At 39.6% G+C, this 19,198-nt stretch overlaps 1 protein-coding gene across 2 annotated transcripts in view; it reads left to right on the top strand.

The window, feature by feature from the left end:
• Positions 1-19,198, top strand: part of aadat (aminoadipate aminotransferase) — an 88,241-nt gene that overhangs the window by 39,264 nt on the left and 29,779 nt on the right. For both annotated transcript variants that reach the window (XM_028802011.2, XM_051928640.1), the window contains exons 11-12: positions 4,876-4,940; positions 13,939-14,045. In XM_028802011.2, coding sequence (XP_028657844.1) covers positions 4,876-4,940; positions 13,939-14,045 — 172 coding nt within the window. The remainder of the gene's footprint in view (positions 1-4,875; positions 4,941-13,938; positions 14,046-19,198) is intronic.

Genomic DNA, 19,198 nt, shown 5'->3' with positions numbered 1-19,198 from the left:
GTGTTTACTGGAGTTTCATTTAGAATAAGGGTGATGCATAAGTGCCTCCCTTTGGGCTGTAGTGGAACCAGAAGTATTGATTATATTCTGTGAAGGTGAGGTTAGAGAAACTTAAGGACTAGAGAGACAGTTTTATCATTTTGTATTTTGTTTTTGTACTCTTTTCTCCTTCTCTTTTTTCCTCCCTTCTAAGTATTTTGCTTGTTAATAAATTACCTTTCCTAACATTAAGCTGGTCTGCACTGGTGTTGGTTCAGGGTAACAGGTTGACCTGACAGTGTTCTGCATTGCCACTAGAGTTATTACATACCTGTATGTGTGTAAATGATTACAAGCTAAAACTTTCTTGTGTTAATAACAAAATTCTGCATCCCAGCAAGATAGCATCAAAATAAATGTGTATGAATAAATGGAAACCATGAGCATTAGTACAGTAATCCCTCACTATATCGCGCTTCGCCTTTCGCGGCTTCACTCTATCGCGGATTTTATATGTAAGCATATTTAAATATATATCGCAGATTTTTTGCTGGTCCGCGGATTTCTGCGGACAATGGGTCTTTTAATTTCTGGTACATGCTTCCTCAGTTGGTTTGCCCAGTTGATTTCATACAAGGGACGCTATTGGCAGATGGCTGAGAAGCTACCCAATTTACTTTTCTCTCTCTCTCTCTTGCGCTGACTTTCTCTGATCCTGACGTAGGGGGATTGAGCAGGGGGGCTGTTCGCACACCTAGACGATACGGACGCTCATCTAAAAATGCTGAAAGATTATCTTCACGTTGCTACCTTCTGTGCAGCTGCTTCGTGAAGCAACATGCTGCACGGTGCTTCGCATACTTAAAAGCTCGAAGGGCACGTATTGATTTTTGATGTTTGTTTTCCTCTGTCTCTCTCTCTTTCTCCCTGCTCCTGACGGAGGGGGTGTGAGCTGCCGCCTTCAACAGCTTTGTGCCGCAGTGCTTCGCATACTTAAAAGCCAAACAGCCCTATTGATTTGTTTGCTTTCCTCTCTCTCTCTCTGACATTATCTGCTCCTGACGCGCACTCCTTTGAAGAGGAAAATATGTTTGCATTCTTTTAATTGTGAGACGGAACTGTCATCTCTGTCTTGTCATGGAGCAGAGTTTAAACTTTTGAAAAAGAGACAAATGTTTGTTTGCAGTGTTTGAATAACGTTCCTGTCTCTCTACAACCTCCTGTGTTTCTGCGCAAATCTGTGACCCAAGCATGACAATATAAAAATAACCATATAAACACATGGTTTCTACTTCGCAGATTTTCTTATTTCGCGGGTGGCTCTGGAACGCAACCCCCGCGATGGAGGAGGGATTACTGTAATAGTATTTTCATGATCTGATCTGTGGATGCTATATTGAGAAATATGGAAGATCTTGGTCAAATTACATAAAAATCAAAAACATAAAGTTAAGAGTGGTGTTAATTAGCAAAATTCACCAAAGCATTTCTCTCCGTGAATATGCTATATTCACCAGTGACCTTGTTTGCTGAGTATTTTCCTGGAAATTACCTTGTGGCCAGCTTAGGCGAACATTTTTTTTTTCCTCAGTGCCTCTTGAGGCTTTGTGAGGCCTGCATGACATCACAGAGCTGTAGGAGCCATGCACAGAACTTTCATGCATGTGTACTGTAAAATTGTTGCAGAGCTGCTTCAGGCATATGTGATATCGCCTCCTGATCCCTACTCCAGCCTTTCACCTTGCATGTGTTTAACAAAAACTAAAAAAATAAATACAATTTTCCAAATATAAATTACTGCATTAGCCAACCACAATGAGAATATACCACTGGACATAAAACACTGATCTCTGTGCACTGGCCATTTAGCACCTCATGGCTAATTATGCATGCAAATTAGCCATGTGCCCAGCTACACCTGAAAATAAGCCTTAAAGGTTCCTTAAAGAAAGAAAACACATGCAGCCATGTAAACTAATAATAATAATGAAAGATTTGTTACTGTTTACAAGGCATTTCTAACTTCTTAATGAAAGAAAACAGTGCAAAGCATCCCCAAAGAGATCAGAAACAAAAGACATTTGAGTAACATCTAGTGTCAGGATATCAAACTGTGGAATGAGCCTCTGCTTTGTTATACAGCTAGTTTGTTCCCCAAGATTGGAATTCTGTGAGTGCAATGATACAAGAGAGAATCAAAAAGTAAAGGCAACTTACCCTTTACTGTGGTGGGTTGGCACCCTGCCCAGGATTGTTTCCTGCCTTGTGCCCTGTGTTGGCTGGGATTGGCTCCAGCAGACCCCCGTGACCCTGTGTTCGGATTCAGCGGGTTGGAAAATGGATGGATGGATGGAACTTACCCTTTAAAACCAGTCACTGTGAGCAGAAGAACTTAAAAGTTATATAACTAATCCACTTAGTGTTCTTGCAGGTCGATGCACTTCTTGTATCATTCCAGGAACATTTTTATACTTTTAGAGAAGAATTTTTTTGGCTGCTCACAAATTCAGATCCTCCTTTACCTCAGAGGTGAATCTTCAAATGCATAGAGCCTCTCTAAATGGACCGAAGATGGTATAGTCACAATGTGCTAGATCAGGACTAGATGCTGCATTGCCTCCACCGTTGTGGCCACTTCATGGGGACATGTATTGTCATGGAGCAGCAAGACTGTTTTTGACAGCATTAATCTTCTTTTGCTGTGAATTGCAGGTTTCAGCTTCTCTCTAAGCATAGACAATCAATGACAAGTGCAATGCACTGTGCCGTTTTCCTGAAAATGCACCAGAATAGAACCCTTCATGTGCCAAAAGAAGATCATCAAGATTGCAATGCAGAGAACCATCTCTCAGGATTTTGTCTCTATCCTAAATGATCAAGAGCAAACAGTGTTTGCCCAAGAGGTGGCCAGTTTTTAATTTCTTATATTACAATGGGATGAAAATGTAAAAATGTATCATTTCAAATTAGGATTTGATGGAAATCAAACAGAAATAATTTACGAAGTTTCTTATTCAAAAACACTATTCTAAATAATTGCCAGGAAGAGTTTAGAAGATCTCCCAAATGAATTTTATAGACTTGAACAGGGAAATACTGTAGTAGTCAAAAATAAAAGCATGTGCATTGATAAATCTTTGTATCAAAAAGTAAATAGAAGCCATTTAGATCATAGCAGAAAATGTAAAAAAAAAAAAAAAAAAACTAATCAATAGATAAACACCTTGGACTTAGACAGTCTTTTTAGGCTTTGAAACATAAACACCCTAGGCAGTCTTTACAACTGAGGATCTACTTGGAAAGTACAGTTTCATGAACATAAATGTAAAGTGCTACATGTGAGAAAAAGGAACATAGTTTATAAAATTAAAGATAAGTGACACTGACCTACATGAAAAAAAACTCTATAAGCACAATTTATTGTTTGGCGCCTCATCCAGGGAATGTACGTTCCTTATACCCTATTCTTGCTGCCTACTGCGACCTTGATTAGGATTAAACAAGCTTAGAAAATGGTATGGTATGGTCTGGTACTGAGTTAACTTTCACTTAGTAAAGGCAATTAAAATGTTAGGTTGTATTAAAAACTTCTGAATATAAGTCATGTGCATGTCGTATTTAGACTTGAGATAAATGTGAAGAATTTGAGAGCTACAAGAGCTTTTTTGAAAAAAGGACACCATGAAATGCAGGTTAAAAAGACAAAACACACTAGTCATATATACATTTCTTTTTTTTTTTCGTAACCATGCATTACAAGGCTGAAAGAACTGCTTGTTCTGTTTTTTGTTTTCTATTGAAGGGTGTGGATTGGAAACACCCATGTTCAACAGTGGGCACCATACATAAAAACAATACAATATGTTCCCTCTCAATTCTTAAAAGGAAAGACCTTTTATATGTCATTCATTTTTGGTTTATTTTGGGGCTGCCACACAAAAATTATATGTCTACCATGCTATGCTTTATCCTAATGGTTTGTGAGTAAGTAGCAGACTTGCTCAGATATTAAATAACCTTTGTGACCTGGAATTAGAATAAAGTCACCAATCCTCTTGTTGTAAAAAGCAACTAAATGAGGTTTGTGTCAGGGAAGCAGCTTCCAACTTGGGTTTACCCAGAAATGACCATTAAACTGGTAGAGAGACAGAGAGAGAGAAATATTTATTTATTATTTAAAAACCTAGATAGTCATGAGTGTTTCCTAACTGATTTTACCACTACACTATATCAGTGTTGGCAAGACCTCTGGGTCACTGTTGGGCTTCACTGATGCCAGCAAGTCAGAAGAACCACCATGTCTGGTACCATGCCAGCATGATTTCATTTTCCAAACTTCTGATAAGCTCTTTTTGTAGTGAAAACCAAATGATTACACTGTTAACATCGTTCCCTGGCTTAAAACAAATCATGAAATTTCAATAATAAAAGTCATAGTCTATTAATAATATAGTAATTATACTATAAATATAATAATAATAATTCAGCATAACAAAACAACACTTTCCAACCAGTTAGGCTGCAAAACTAGCCCAAATAAACACAATATTGTGTAATGGCAAATTGACTAAATAGTTACGTATTTGAAGAGAGCTAAAAATTATTTAAAAAAATGCTGGTATTGAGTTTCATTTTGAATATGAGAAGTAACTTTATAATTAAAAAACAGTATAAAAAATAGATATTTCTCCATCAACATTGGCCTGAAAACATTTCTTGATGACAACCTAGTGGGAGCTTCCACACATAAATACATCATTAGCTGTTATAATGCTGTAAACACTCTTAACTCTCTAAAAAATATTGTATAGATCTTTAAATATTAGCCTGTTGTTTATCTTAAGACTGTTTTCATAATTTACAAAATTTTCTTGATTTTTGTATTTTCTGCTTTAGTGTGGTGGATTTCTACAGAAAACAGAGAAATGCAATGCTTACTTCTGCTGATAAATGGCTTAAAGGTTGGTTCATTTCTTTACAACAGTATGTTATAAACTGTCAAATATCTAATGCTTAGCATGACTAATTTAGAAATACAGATATATATCCGCTAGTTTATTTTTGTAATTTGCCTTGAAAAGTGGTGTCTGTTAAGTATTATTAACAAGCTTGAAACATCTTTGAAAACTAATCCAAGCTTTAATCACTTTTGTTTTAATGTGAGCTACTGTATCTAAATTTTGTAAGTCACATTATAATTTGACCAGTAACGAATACACTTGACTTGAGCATTCATAGTTTTCCTAGCCACCTGACTTCTTCTCTTCTTTTGTCGGCATCTTTTTGCTTTAAAACTTATTAAGTCATACCTGGTGGCATGGATCGTGGACTATCTTACAGACAGACCTCAGTATGTGCGTCTCAGGAACTGCAGGTCTGACATTGTGGTCAGCAACACAGGAGCGCCTCAGGGGACTGTACTTTCTCTGTTCCTGTTCAGCCTATATACATCGGACTTCAAATACAATTCAGAGTCCTGCCACGTGCAAAAGTTCACTGACGACACTGCTATCGCGGGCTGCATCAGAAATGGGCAGGAAGAGGAGTATAGAAATTAATCAAGGACTTTGTTAAATGGTGCGACTCAAACCACTTACAACTGAACACCAGCAAAACCAAGTAGCTGGTGGTGGATTTTAGGAGGACCAGGCCCCTCATGGACCCTGTGATCATCAGAGGTGACTGTGTGCAGAGGGTGCAAACCTATAAGTACCTGGGAGTGCAGCTGAATGATAAATTGGACTGGACTGCCAATACTGATGTTCTGTGTAAGAAAGGACCGAGCCGACTATACTTCCTTAGAAGGCTGGCGTCCTTCAACATCTGCAATAAGATGCTGCAGATGTTCTATCAGGCGGTTGTGGCGAGTGCCCTCTTCTACGCGGTGTTGTGCTGGGGAAGCAGCATAAAGAAAAGGGACTCCTCACGCCTGGACAAACTGGTGAGGAAGGCAGGCTCTGTTGTAGGCACGGAGCTGGACAGTTTGACATCCGTGGCAGAGTGATGGGCACTGAGCAGGCTCCTGTCAATCATGGAGAATCCACTGCATCCACTAAACAGTATCATCTCCAGACAGAGGAGCAGCTTCAGTGACAGACTGCTGTCAATGTCCTCCTCCTCTGACAGACTGAGGAGGTCGTTTCTCCCCCACACTATGCGACTCTTCAATTCCACCCGGGGGGTAAACGTTAAAATTATACAAAGTTATTGTCTGTCTGTATACCTACATTGTTATTGGCATTTTTATTACTCTTTAATTTAATATTGTTCTTTATCAGTATGCTGCTGCTGGAGTATGTGAATTTCCCCTTGGGATTAATGAACTATCTATCTATCTATCTATCTATCTATCTATCTATCTATCTATCTATCTATCTATCTATCTATCTATCTATCTATCTATCTATCTATCTATCTATCTATCTATCTATCTATCTATCTATCTATCTATCTATCTATCTATCTATCTATCTATCGCTGGCACTTAAGTCTTCAATCTGCCTGAAGAATGATTTAAGATATGAAGAGGTAGGGGAAGTGACAGCGAAGGTGGTAGGAATGAGAATGGCACCTGTATGCATGCACTGCACAGCCACCCTTCTGCCTGCTGCCGACAGTTGATTCTACAATAAAATAAAAACAAAAAGAGTAATAATTCCAAAATTCTTCGCATTTAATATAAAGCTGTAGTGCAGAGTTTCAGCGTAGTATATGTGTACCAGATTTCAGGGTGCAGGTTATTTGATTTTTGACCTTGACCTTCCAGGTTTGGCCTTTGACCTTGGAGGTCAATCATCACCCCGAAAGCGGATAGTAGATGTCACGTAGTATATGTGTACCAAATTTCAGGTCAATAGATCAAATGGTTTGCAAGCTACAGGTGATTTAAAATCCTGGACAGACAAACGAACAGCCATGGTAGCGTATTATATAAGAAGATAAGTACCTCAATGGATGTAAAATTTTAGAAGCAGTTTGCAGTACATTCACAGAATTATCCCAAGGCCACCTCCTTGACCAGTATTGCATGCACTGAAGTGAACAGCAGTGCAGAAAAATTAATTTATGTGAACTTGTCTACTGCTGGCATTAAGCACAGCTCACAACAGTCAGTCAGTAGTCAGTACTAATCACACCACAACAATAAATCCTGGAAGAAGCAGTAGTTTTTCAAAAATAATAATACCTTTACTACTCAAGGTCAATTTCTCCTTCCCCTGGGTATGTTATGTAGCTGATGTCCATGCAAAATATGACTCTAGAATCTTTCGAGGCAGCTCAGGTCCATTCTTCAGGCAAGCTTGACTGAAGGAGGGGCCTAAACTGCCTCAAAAGCTTTGCTTATTGTATTTTTTTAGTTAGCCAATAAAGGTGTCATTTTGCTTCACTTCTTGTTGCATCCATAATGGCCAACACTGTACAATACCCTACTATTTTGTAATCTGAAAGCTTTATGCATTTTAGGGGTTTGAATAATCAAGTAAAGCCTATGTCAAATTACTCAACATTTTCAGTGATTTTCAGTCATAGACTTCATTTACATAATTTTAGTGAGTTAGAGGGTGTCAGCTGCACATTCCTGTGAAGTTGATTACTTAATGTGACATACCCAGCGACTTACTGCAACTAGTGTGTGATTCGCACCAATAAAATTAAACAGATTTGATTTTGACTTTAGCCGGTCTTTAGTCAGATGTGTGCAGGAGAGCTGACAACCAATTAATGTTCACCCAGAATTACAATGCATACAATGTAGTGATGAGAAATAAGGAACACGGGTGTTTTGAACCTTACAAATAAAAGTCAGTCTTAAGTTTCATGTTTTACGTACTAAAACAGATGTAAAAAAACAGCAACATTTCATCGAATGGTAGTTTATTGCAGTCTCCAAGGTGCATCCACTACCCATCTGCTTGCATGTTTTGCAAAAGTAGTAATGAAAGTTGAGGAGTTGCAAGACACCAACTATACTGAGTAGCACCAGTAATTTGGTTTCACTTCAAACTCTGCATATCATAATAGAATGAAAAAAAGAAATAAAGGGTCAGTATTGCTGCTGAACTTGTCACAGTTGTTAAAACCCTTCGTAATGCACCAGCTCCATCAGGCTGCTTGCTATTGGCCTTCAGAAAATAGGGCAAGCACAACTGTGCTGAAAGATTAGAACTTAACCGGTAAATATGACATCAGCTGTGGTTTTTAGTTGTGTAATTTGACATCATGAAGCGATGAGATCAGCAACTGTAGTTGGCAAAAAAGCTGTGTAATGTGACATCAGCCTAATTTAGTTTGGGAAAATACCTTCTCTGATACTGATCAACAGTAAGTATAACCTAAGAACAAATTGTGGGAAAAATATGATGAAGTTAGAACATGGCAGAACAAAAACAAGTATATAAGTGCAAGACACATATCTTAATTATTTCTTATAATAAATAATAAGTAATAATAATCTTAATCAGGTAGCAAAGCTTGAGAATGAAAAGCACAAGTCAGAGAACATGAGAAGATTCTAATAGTATAAAAAAATACAATACTTAGAACCAAGAACCTCACTATTACTTGCACTGTTTCTGCTGACACAAAATGTGACCCTGAACAAGTAGTTTAATTTCTCTGTGCCCCAGTTATTTGAAAACAATTGTACTACATTTGTATACTTGTATTACATTGTGTGATGGTGTTCACCATTGAAAAGGTGCTATACAGAAAAATTATTTGCTTGTTTGCTTTATAGTTTAAGTAAACTTGCTTAAATGCTACCCCACCCTCTGAATTATCATGTAACAGAAATTTTACGCTCAGAAAATGGTTGAATAAATGGATGGAGAGTTAATTTACAAATAATTGTACAAATACAATACACTACAATGCAATTTATTTTTGTATAGCTCAAAATCACACAAGAAGTGCCGCAGTGGGCTTTAACATATTTGGCAAGCGGCCCTGGGGTGGCACCCAGCCAGGATGCCCAGAAGGACCGGAGGAGAGATTATGCCTCCTCCAGACCACGAGGGGGCGACCGCCCTGGTGGCTTTGGGGACCACAGGAACAGAGCTTAGAAGCTCAACCTTATAGGGGCCTGTGGTCACCACCAGGGGGTTCCCCAATGCCTGAGGAGCCCTGACCCTCAGCACTTCCGCCACACCCGGAAGTGCTGGGGGGAAGAAGAGCAGGGACACCCGGATGTGCTTCCGGGTGCGCAGCCGGTACTTCCACCACACTTGGGAGTGCCGGCGGAAACTAATTGGGAGGAACCTGGTGCACGTCCGGGTGTGTATAAAAGGGGCCGCCTCCCTCCATTCGAGGGCTTGAGTTGGGAGGAAGAGAGACGGTATTCGGGAGAAGAGGATTGGAGGTGGCCTAAAGAGAGGAAAGGGCATTGTTGAGGCCTGGACTTTGGGGGAGTTTTGGGGTTGTGTGTGAAATTTGTAAATAAGGACTTTGTGAATAAACGTGTGTTGGGTTAACCATTGGTGTCCGCCTGTCTGTGTCCGGGCAAGGTTCCACAAATGCTTTGCCTTTTGACAGCCCCCCAGCCTTGACTCTCAAATGAAGGCAAAGTAAATTTATGCCTCCCTGCTGCACTGTTTCAAAATGAAAATTTGTAACTATAATTTGCAAATAATGCTATAAAAATATAAGAAAAAATACATAAAACCTGAGCATGAGATTATACCAGTATTGAGCTACTGTGACTCCAAACCCCAATATACTACTTAAATAAAATTTGTTTTCTGTTTTGTTATTGGACAGGACTGTTGCCTTAAAATACAGTATAAAGTTCAGTTTTGGAGTCCCACACAGATGCTGCATTTGTGAAGTTTACATATTTTCCCCATGTCTATGTGCTCTGCTTTTCTTCAACATTCAGACATGCAGGTTAGGGTTAACTGGCAGCTCTAACTCTAAACTGGCTGAGTAAAACTGTGGGTGTGTCCATGGGCAGGCCTAGCAATGTACTGGCATGCCATCAAGGGCTGCTTAAAGTTTTGCAACCAGTGCTATCAGGAGATATGGGTATCTTATACTATTTCATTATTTATGTGAATTTATTTATTTCATCATTTTTCATTTTTCGTTTTTTTTAATATTGCCTCAATTTAGTGTCTCAGAATTATGTGGAATATTTACTAATATGATATGAAAATACTTATTTAGTATTGTGTAGAATTAATTGTGTTAAAACCTCTTAGAACAAATTAAGCAGAAGATTTGCTACCTCAGACAATGTTACTGGTCTCTGTTTGGACAAATGAATCCTTTGTTTAATACAGTAGACTTTATTAGATAGATGATTTTGTGTATTAATTCTGAATAAACTAACTGAGCATTGCATTACACTTTGTTGGGCCTTCTAAAGTTCTATTCATAATTTTGTAATGAAAAGGGTATAACTTTATTCATAACATTATCATACCAACTACTTATGTACTAGATAAAGACATTGAGATGTTAATGTAAGATGAGGTTTACCTGAAATAAAGGAAAATAGGTAATTTATATAATATTCTGTTAATGTTTAGGGTTTCAAGGGCTGCTGTTTCAAAACTCAAATGCAACAGTGCCCCTTACCCACCTGTTGCTTAGAAAAAGTTTTTCTGAATTGGGGATTGCAATATGCTTGTTATGCTGTGTTAGATCCATTACCGTCTTCAGTCTTGGCACCACTACTACTTCTTAATTAATTTTGATAATATATTGTGTTCATTAAGTGGGTGAGTGTGCCCTTTGGTTTACTGACATACTATCAAGTTCCTATATTTGGAAAAAAAAATGGATGAATGGAGGAGCTTTGATTCAAAAAGTGTACGAAAATTGGTTACATTTGTATATGATGCCAAAGTGGTTCATCAAGCTGTTGTATCAAAGTGTTTTAGGCAACTTCTGTTTATTCTGATTGGCAGAAAAAAACTGTTTTCAATGCAAAAGTGAAAACAGATCTCTGCAAAGCAGTATAAAATAATTACAAATACAAAACACACAATAATCGATCATCCCCTTTAATATGGCACATTACTGGTGCAGCCAAATGGTTTTAGAAGTTACATGATTAGTTAAATGGAGATCACCTATCTGTAGTCAAGGTGATTCAATTCAGTGCACATTATCTGTGAGGTCCAACATGTGGTGAGTCAGTATCTTGGCGTAAACCTATACAATGAATACAACAGGACACTCCACACAACTCTGTTAAAAGGTGACTGAAAAGAACAAGTCAAGGAATTGATACATGAAAATATCCAAATCACTAAATTTCCTTGGAGTACAGTTATATCAATCATTAAAAATGCAAATAGTATAGCACAACTGTAAATAATAATAATAATAATTCATTACATTTATATAGCGCTTTTCTCAGTACTCAAAGCGCTATCCACACAGGGAGGAACCGGGAAGCGAACCCACAATCTTCCACAGTCTCCTTACTGCAAAGCAGCAGCACTACCACTGTGCCACAATCTCCTTGGAGGAGCAAGACTACAAAATCAGAGAGATCATTCAAGAATAAGACTAATGTAGTAGGTCACCAGAGACACTCACCTGCAAAAGATCAGATGAGACTACAACTGAGCTTTTTGACCATCAGGCTAAACACAATGTTTGGCGTATTAGCTTAAACCTAACACTTCATGTTATCGAAAACATACCATCCCCACTGGGAGGCAATGAGATAGCAGTTTCAAACTGTGGGTATGCTTCTCTGCAGCAGGCACTGGAAGACTTGTGAAGGTGGAGGGTAAAATTAATGCAGCAAAATACAGGGAAATCATGGAGAAGAACCTGATGCGGTCTGCAAGAAAGTTGAGCCTTGGGAGAAGATTTGATCAAGACAAAAACCCCAATTTGGGGTAATCTGCCTATCAGGCATTACCACTTTCTTCTTCTTTTGGCTGCTCCCATTAGGGGTTGCAACAGCAGATCATCTTTTTCCATATCTTCCTGTCCTCTGCATCTTACTCTGTTACACCCATCACCTACATGTCCTCTCTCACCACATCCATAAACCTTCTCTTAGGCCTTCTTCTTTTCCTCTTGTCTGGCAGCTCTATCCTTAGCATCCTTTTCCCAATATACCCAGCATCTCTCCTCTGCACATGTCCATACCAATGCAATCTCGCCTCTTTGACTTTGTCTCCAAACCTGAGCTGATTCTCTAATGTACTCGTTCCTAATCCTATTCATCCCTGTCACACCCAATGCAAATCTTAGCATATTTAACTCTGCCACCTTCAGCTCTGTCTCCTGTTTTTTGGTCAGTGCCACTATCTCCAAACCATATAACATAGCTGGTCTCACTACCATCCTGTAGACCTTCCCTTTCACTCTTGCTGATACCTGTCTATCACAAATTACTCCTGACAATCTTTCCCACTCATTCCATCCTGCCTGCACTCTCTTTTTCACCTCTCTTCCATAATCCTATTTACTTTGTACTGTTGATCCCAAATATTTAAACTCACCCACCTTCGCCAACTGTATTCCCTGCATCTTCACCATTCCACTGACCTCCCTCTCATTTACACATATGTATTTGTCTTGTTCCTATTGACCTTCATTCCTCTTCTCTCTAGAGCATATTTCCAAATCCCCAGGGTCCCCTCAACCTGCTCCCTACTCTCGCTATAGATCCTGTCTAATGCCGTCTGTCAACTTGTCCATCATCATTGCAAATAAGAAAGGGCTCAGCGCCAATCGCTGATGTAATCCCACCTCCACCTTAAATACATCCATCACTCCTACCGAAGACCTCACCACTGTCACTCTTCTCTCGTACATATCTTGTACAACTCTTACATACTTCTCTGCCTCTTCCGACTTCCTCATACAATACCACAACTCCTTTCGAGGCACCCTGTGATATGTTATCTCCAGGTCCACAAAAACGCAGTGCAACTCCTTCTGGCCTTCTCTGTACTTCTCTGTCAATACCCTCATAGCAAACATTGCATCTCTGGTGCTAACCTTGCACTACATGGGGTGTCACACAAGTGTAAAGCTAAAGCTGCACTGGAATGTCCTTAAAACAAAATCCAGATTGCTATCCAATTGAGAATTTGTGGCAGGACATGTAAAAGTCAGTTCATTCAAGATCCCCATTTAACTTGACTGAGGTTGAGCAGTTTTGCAAAGAAGTATGTGGAAAAATTGCAGTGACCAGATATGCAAACCTGATAGAGAACTGTCCATGCAGACTCAAGTCTGTAATGACTGCCAAATGTGCGGCTACTAAATACTGACTCGAGGGGGGTGAATACTTGTGCTATCAATTATTTTGTGTTTTGGATTTGTGTCATTTAACTTAGACCACTTAGAAGAGATCTGTTTTCACTTCAACATTAAGGAGTGTTTTTTTCTGTTGATCGGTGTTAAAAAAGCCAAATTAAATCCACTATGATTCATACTCAGGTATACTATGCAGTCTGGATACTCTCTCTGACACAATTAACACTGAGTATTTTTTCAGCCAATGAGTCATTCAGCAGAAGTGTGTCAGGAAATGCTAATGGAGCTACCAAAAGCAGTATGCCTGCCTAATGTCTTACTGTGACTATGATTGCCAAATCAGAGTTTCTTTTTAATTTTCTTGCTTTATAGTCATTTTGATATGTGTTCAGACTAAAGTATGTGAGTATTTGTATTTATTTATCGATTTTTGTTTATATATTTATTTAAAAAGCTTCTGTAAAAAGGCCACATTTCCAATTGAGGACAAATAAAGTATCTATGTCTGTCTGTCTAATGTTGCATTATATAAAATGTGAAAACTCCCAAGGGGATGAATACTTTTATAGGCACTGTAATACAATATACATTTTAAAACCATTAACTTCTTTTTTAAAAGACTTTGGCTCACTGCTTTTCACTTTCTGTTAACGTTTTTCATTTAAAAGTTTTTTTCTAAATTAAGTACATCTAAGGTAATAAGGATGCTCCCTTATTTTTTATGTCACTAAGAGGTTGCTGAGTGGCACTGTCCTTCTGCTGGCATGTTTTTATGGATCAAGCTCAAAACAATTCTGGATACGGATGCCCTGATCATGAAAAAAGCCTTAGAAAAAGAGGTAAGAAAAAAAAATCCTTATTTAGTCATGTATTACTGTATTCTTCTAGATTAAATAATTCTAGTATAATACAGGGCTGCACTGGGACTCACAATTCTAGAGTCCTGAGATGAAATCCTGGTCTGGTCACTGATTGTTTGGAGTTTGCATGTTCAGTACATGACTGCATGGGTTGGTTGCTGCCTTGTGCTTGGTGCTGCTTTGAAGCACCTGAACTGAATGAAGTGGTGCAGAAAATGTTTGAATTGATGTATTATATGTATACAAGACATTAAGCCCGTTACAACAATGGGCGCTAGAACAGTAGTGCATTCTCTTTGAGAATTTTTTTTTTACGCTCATTTTCCTGTTCCTCCATAGATCTATTTGCTCTTCTGAGTCTTTCTCTTTTAGCGTTTTTCTGACGCTCATTATTTTTTTCTTCTTTTTTGGGTGGCTTGTTGTTAGTAGATAGATAGTCACAGTAATATAGGCTTGTACGTCCGTAATATTTTCTGTTAACAGTAATACTGGCTTGTATGTGGCTGTAATATGCATCACTGTATTGTGTGCCTTTAATTTTCTCTCGCAGTAATACTGGTTTGTATTTCCGTAAAATGCCTGTAATTTTCTCTGACAGTAATACTGGCTTTGATGTCCGTAAAATGCATTTAATTTTCTGTTACAATAGTGAGCAGTCAGCAGATTCTTCCCAGCAACTGATGTAATGTGTGGCGTGTAGTTGATAATCGTGCTTGTGGCGTCTCTCCAGCAAGTACTGTGCAGTTCCCCAGCAAGTATTTTAATCTGTGCTGGCGTGCAGCTGATTATTGTATGTGTGGCGTCTCCCCAGCAATGAATTTTATGTGCACAAAAATAAATCTACTTTTAAAAGTCATCCTATTGTAATATCATGTAAATTTGTATATTTAGGAAAACGACTGACACTTTACACTTTACCGGGCCAGGCTTCTTAATCGCAAATCTGACATCCTCAGAGTGAACACTTGCACAACCACAAACACTAATCCAACCTGTGTGGGGAAGCTGGTCTCCGTGTCTCAGTACCCGATTGGATTTTTCGTGCCTTTTGTTTTAAGTCTTACCTCATTTCCAGAAATCCGATTGGATCAACTGTGCGATATTTTATAGGTCCCGCCCTCTCTGTCTTGTGTGATGCGTCAGGCGGCCTTTGAAGCATCGCACCGTGCCCCGCGCATGCGCACTTCACCAGAAGACACACACACACGGACACTGAACGCACACAGAGGTTTTATTAAAGAGGATTTGCACTTAGAAAATGGATCAGTTTATGTACTGAGGCCTGGGCAATATAGTACTGTTGAGAAAATCAGCACACCATGTTTCCATCTTATTTTCAGCCTGTACAATTCTCCTTAGAAAAATAACTTTACACATTAAGTAAAAGGAGACATTAGATATTCTTATTTTCTTGGTTGAAAAGGTTCCAGTCTAAAACAGGGATCTCAATAAACCAAATATTGCCCTTGTACATTATCTGCATCTATACAGAAATTTCATTTGGATCAGGGAAAATTTTTGTTTTTATTTTTTCTTTGTGTTTGGTACTTAGTAGAATCTACCTGCAGAACTCAGGCTTCATTTAAGTGGAGTTAAAGTCTGAAAAGCTGTATCCTTGTAAATAGTGACTGAAAAATAAGCTTAATTTGTTAGCATAAAAAAGAGGTGCTTAAATGGTCCTTCTAGGAGGTGCCTCCTGTAAATGTGCATTTACTTGGAACCATTCCGGTAAATAAATCACTAGCTAGGTATAGGTAGCCTGCCATCTGTTTTCATTTTTTTTATTTCTTTCTTCACCTTATCCTTAGAGTCTTATTAGTTCTTGCTCTTTCCTGTTGTTAATAGTTGCATATAAAACTGAACTGTTTAGAGAAGAAATGATAACTTAAAGAAATATAACCTGCTTAACTATTAGGATCTGTTCTCAAGGTTATTTGTGGGTATGTGAAAATTATTCATCAGTTATTTTGTTAACCTAGATAATCCAACTTGGGGTCAATAGGAGCCCAGATGAGGCAGCATAAAGAGACTTGGTAGGAATTGTTTCTGAAAAGGGGGTTTCTGACAGGATGCACTTAGTTATACAGGGTCAGTGTGGAGATATCAGTCCACCTAATACGGGAATGTTGTATGGTGTAATACCCAGTGGCTTTTCTGCATTAATGGTCAATGGGGTGCATTCCTATCACTTGTACAAAATAGGTAATAAGTTTCCCTCAGTAATGTAACTTGTCATTAATATACAGGGTGAGGCAGAAAGGACGGACGTCTTTGAAATGGCGAGAACACACCACTAGGTGGAGTGACAGATGTGCGGTAGGTGGCGTTAGGTTCGCGAAGTCTTAGCATTTTTTTATTTTCTTTTTAGTTGAAGCCATGGAGCCGTGGATGATAGAACACAGCGTTTTTGCGTACGACTGTTTTGTCAAGAACAACCAATCTATTACCGCAGTTCAGCATGAATTTCGTTGCCATTTCAATATCCACAGAAATAAAGCTGTTCCCGCTTGTAACACTATCCTACGTTGGGTTAAAGCACTTCGTACACAAGGTACACTAATGAACAAAAGACCATCGGGGACTACACGAATGGCACGTACCCCTGAAAATGTGGAAAGCTTACGACTAGCCCTGCTGCGCAGTCCAAGTCGATCTGCTCGGAAGCATTCTTCTGAACTTGGCCTCAGTAATTGTTTGGAGCGCTATATCGAGATGATAAACAACTTCTTTTTACCTGAATTACAACGAAAACGTATTCCCATTCGGTGTGTGTGGTGTGGAGGATTGCCGGCTTCCCAGTCCGGCCCTCACCCCCAGGCCGCTAGGAGGAGCCCTCCGGACAGCATATTCGTGCCCCGAGTTCCAGCAGGGCCTCATGGACTTTGTAGTGTCGTTACACAGCCTTGCTGGATACCTTGGGGGCCGCCAGGAGTCGCTGTAGGGGGGCTAGTGGGCCCTTACGTGCCCTATAACCCGGGAGTGCGTCATCACCACGTGACAGGAAGAAACGACGTGCTCCCGGGCTGAAGAAAGACTGTTTACCCTGACCCGGAAGGGATAAGGACTTGGGGGTTTGGCCAGGAACCACTTCCGGGTCAGGGGCTATAAAAGGACTCTGGGTGAGCCCAGACATTTGAGCTGAGCTGGGAGGTAGGAGGGCGAAGTGTCTGGGAGTGGAGGATTGTATTGTTTATTGAGAATAGTTATTGTTTATGAGTGTGGAGTGGAGGGTGCTTGGTGCACGTTATTATTGTAAAATAAAGAAGTCTTGGACTTTTATCCAGTGTTCAGAGTGGTACCTGAGGGTGTTAGAGGTGGCTCCACGCTTCAACTGCTACAGTGGTTTCAACAGGATGGGGCGACAGCCCACACAGCTGGTGACATTCATTGGCCTCCTCGGTCCCCTGACTTATCCATGTGCGAATTTTTCTTGTGGGGTCACCTCAAGGCACATGTATACAAGCATAAGCCCCGTACATTGGAGGAACTGAAGGAAGCCATTCACGTGGAAGTCGCCCAAATCGACAGATGGTGAAAAAGAGTGGAGGCCAACTTCCATGAACGCCTTCAGAAATGCATCAGTGATAACGGACACTCCATGGGAGATGTTGTTTTCCACACTTGATTTTGTCAAATGCTATTTCAATATGAACTCAAATCTTTCAATAAATTTCTTTGTAAAAAAATTAACAATTTTATGATTTTGTAAAAAACATCCGTCCTTTCTGCCTCACCCTGTAGTTATGACATCCCCCAGCTTTGTCGCTATAAGGATTTGTTCCAATGTTCTAGCATATGCTTAATATAATTACTTATCTAGAGAAATACTGCTTCTGTAGAATGTGAAATTGTCATGCTGCCATGTGCTGCAATAACTTTTTTTTTCCACTGAAGGGCTTGACCAGTTAACCCTGCAGTGTTCTCTATACTCTTGGGTGTGTGGGCGCACATGTGCCATGTGTTGTTTTTTTTTTTTTTATCACTAGTGGGTTTCGCTCACCAACAAACAAGACAAGAAATGTGTCTGACAATAGCATTCACACAAATGAGAAATGATTGAACCCGGTGTGTGGTTGTAAATGTTTTAGATGTGGGCAGGACTTTTCCAAATCTCTTGTTTCACGGGACTTGAAATTTTCTCTCACGGGATTTCACTTTCACCAAACAACAAATCTTTTAATGCTTGTGGATATGCCTTATCATTGGGAAGAAACCCTACTTTTCCCTGATGGTAACACGAATTAGACAATCTACAAGTACAAATACAAGGGTATTTGCAACTCTCTCAATTTACTTTGTCAGATGATGATTTTCAGAGGATCTCACAATGTTCTGATACCATTCAAGGCAGACCATTGTTTTTGCTTTTTTGTGTTATTTGAAAGATGTGTGAATTTGCATTTTTTGCTAGTCATCAGCAACAGAGTGGTAGGTATTATTATTTAGGTATGCCAATGTTTATGATAGAAACATGTGCACACCCACATATATATATGCATATCAGTATGTGCGTCTTGGGAACTGCATGTCTGACATTGTGGTCCGCAACACAGGAGCGCCACAAGGGACTGTACTTTCTCCGGTCCTGTTCAGCTTATATACATCGGACTTCAAATACAATTCGGAGTCCTGCCATGTGCAAAAGTTCGCTGATGACACTTCTATCGTGGGCTGCATCAGGAATGGGCCGGAGGAGGAGTATAGGGACCTAATCAATGACTTTGTTAAATGGTGCGACTCAAACCACCTACAACTGAACACCAGCAAAACCAAGGAGCTGGTGGTGGATTTTAGGAGGCCCAGACCCCTCATGGACCCCGTGATCATCAAAGGTGACTGTGTGCAGATGGTGCAAACCTATAAATATCTGGGAGTGCAGCTGGATGATGAATTAGACTGGACTGCCAATAGTGATGCTCTGTGCAAGAAAGGACAGAGCCGACTATACTTCCTTAGAAGGCTGGCGTCCTTCAACATCTGCAATAAGATGCTGCAGATGTTCTATCAGACAGTTGTGGCGAGCGCCCTCTTCTACGCGGTGGTGTTCTGGGGAGGCAGCATTAAGAAGAAAGACGCCTCACGCCTGGACAAACTGGTGAGGAAGGCAGGCTCTATTGTTGGCATGGAGCTGG

The sequence above is a fragment of the Erpetoichthys calabaricus genome, chromosome 5 (genome assembly GCF_900747795.2).
Source record: "Erpetoichthys calabaricus chromosome 5, fErpCal1.3, whole genome shotgun sequence".
NCBI classification, from domain to species: Eukaryota; Metazoa; Chordata; class Cladistia; order Polypteriformes; family Polypteridae; genus Erpetoichthys; species Erpetoichthys calabaricus.
This window is presented reverse-complemented; position numbering and strand designations above follow the sequence as displayed.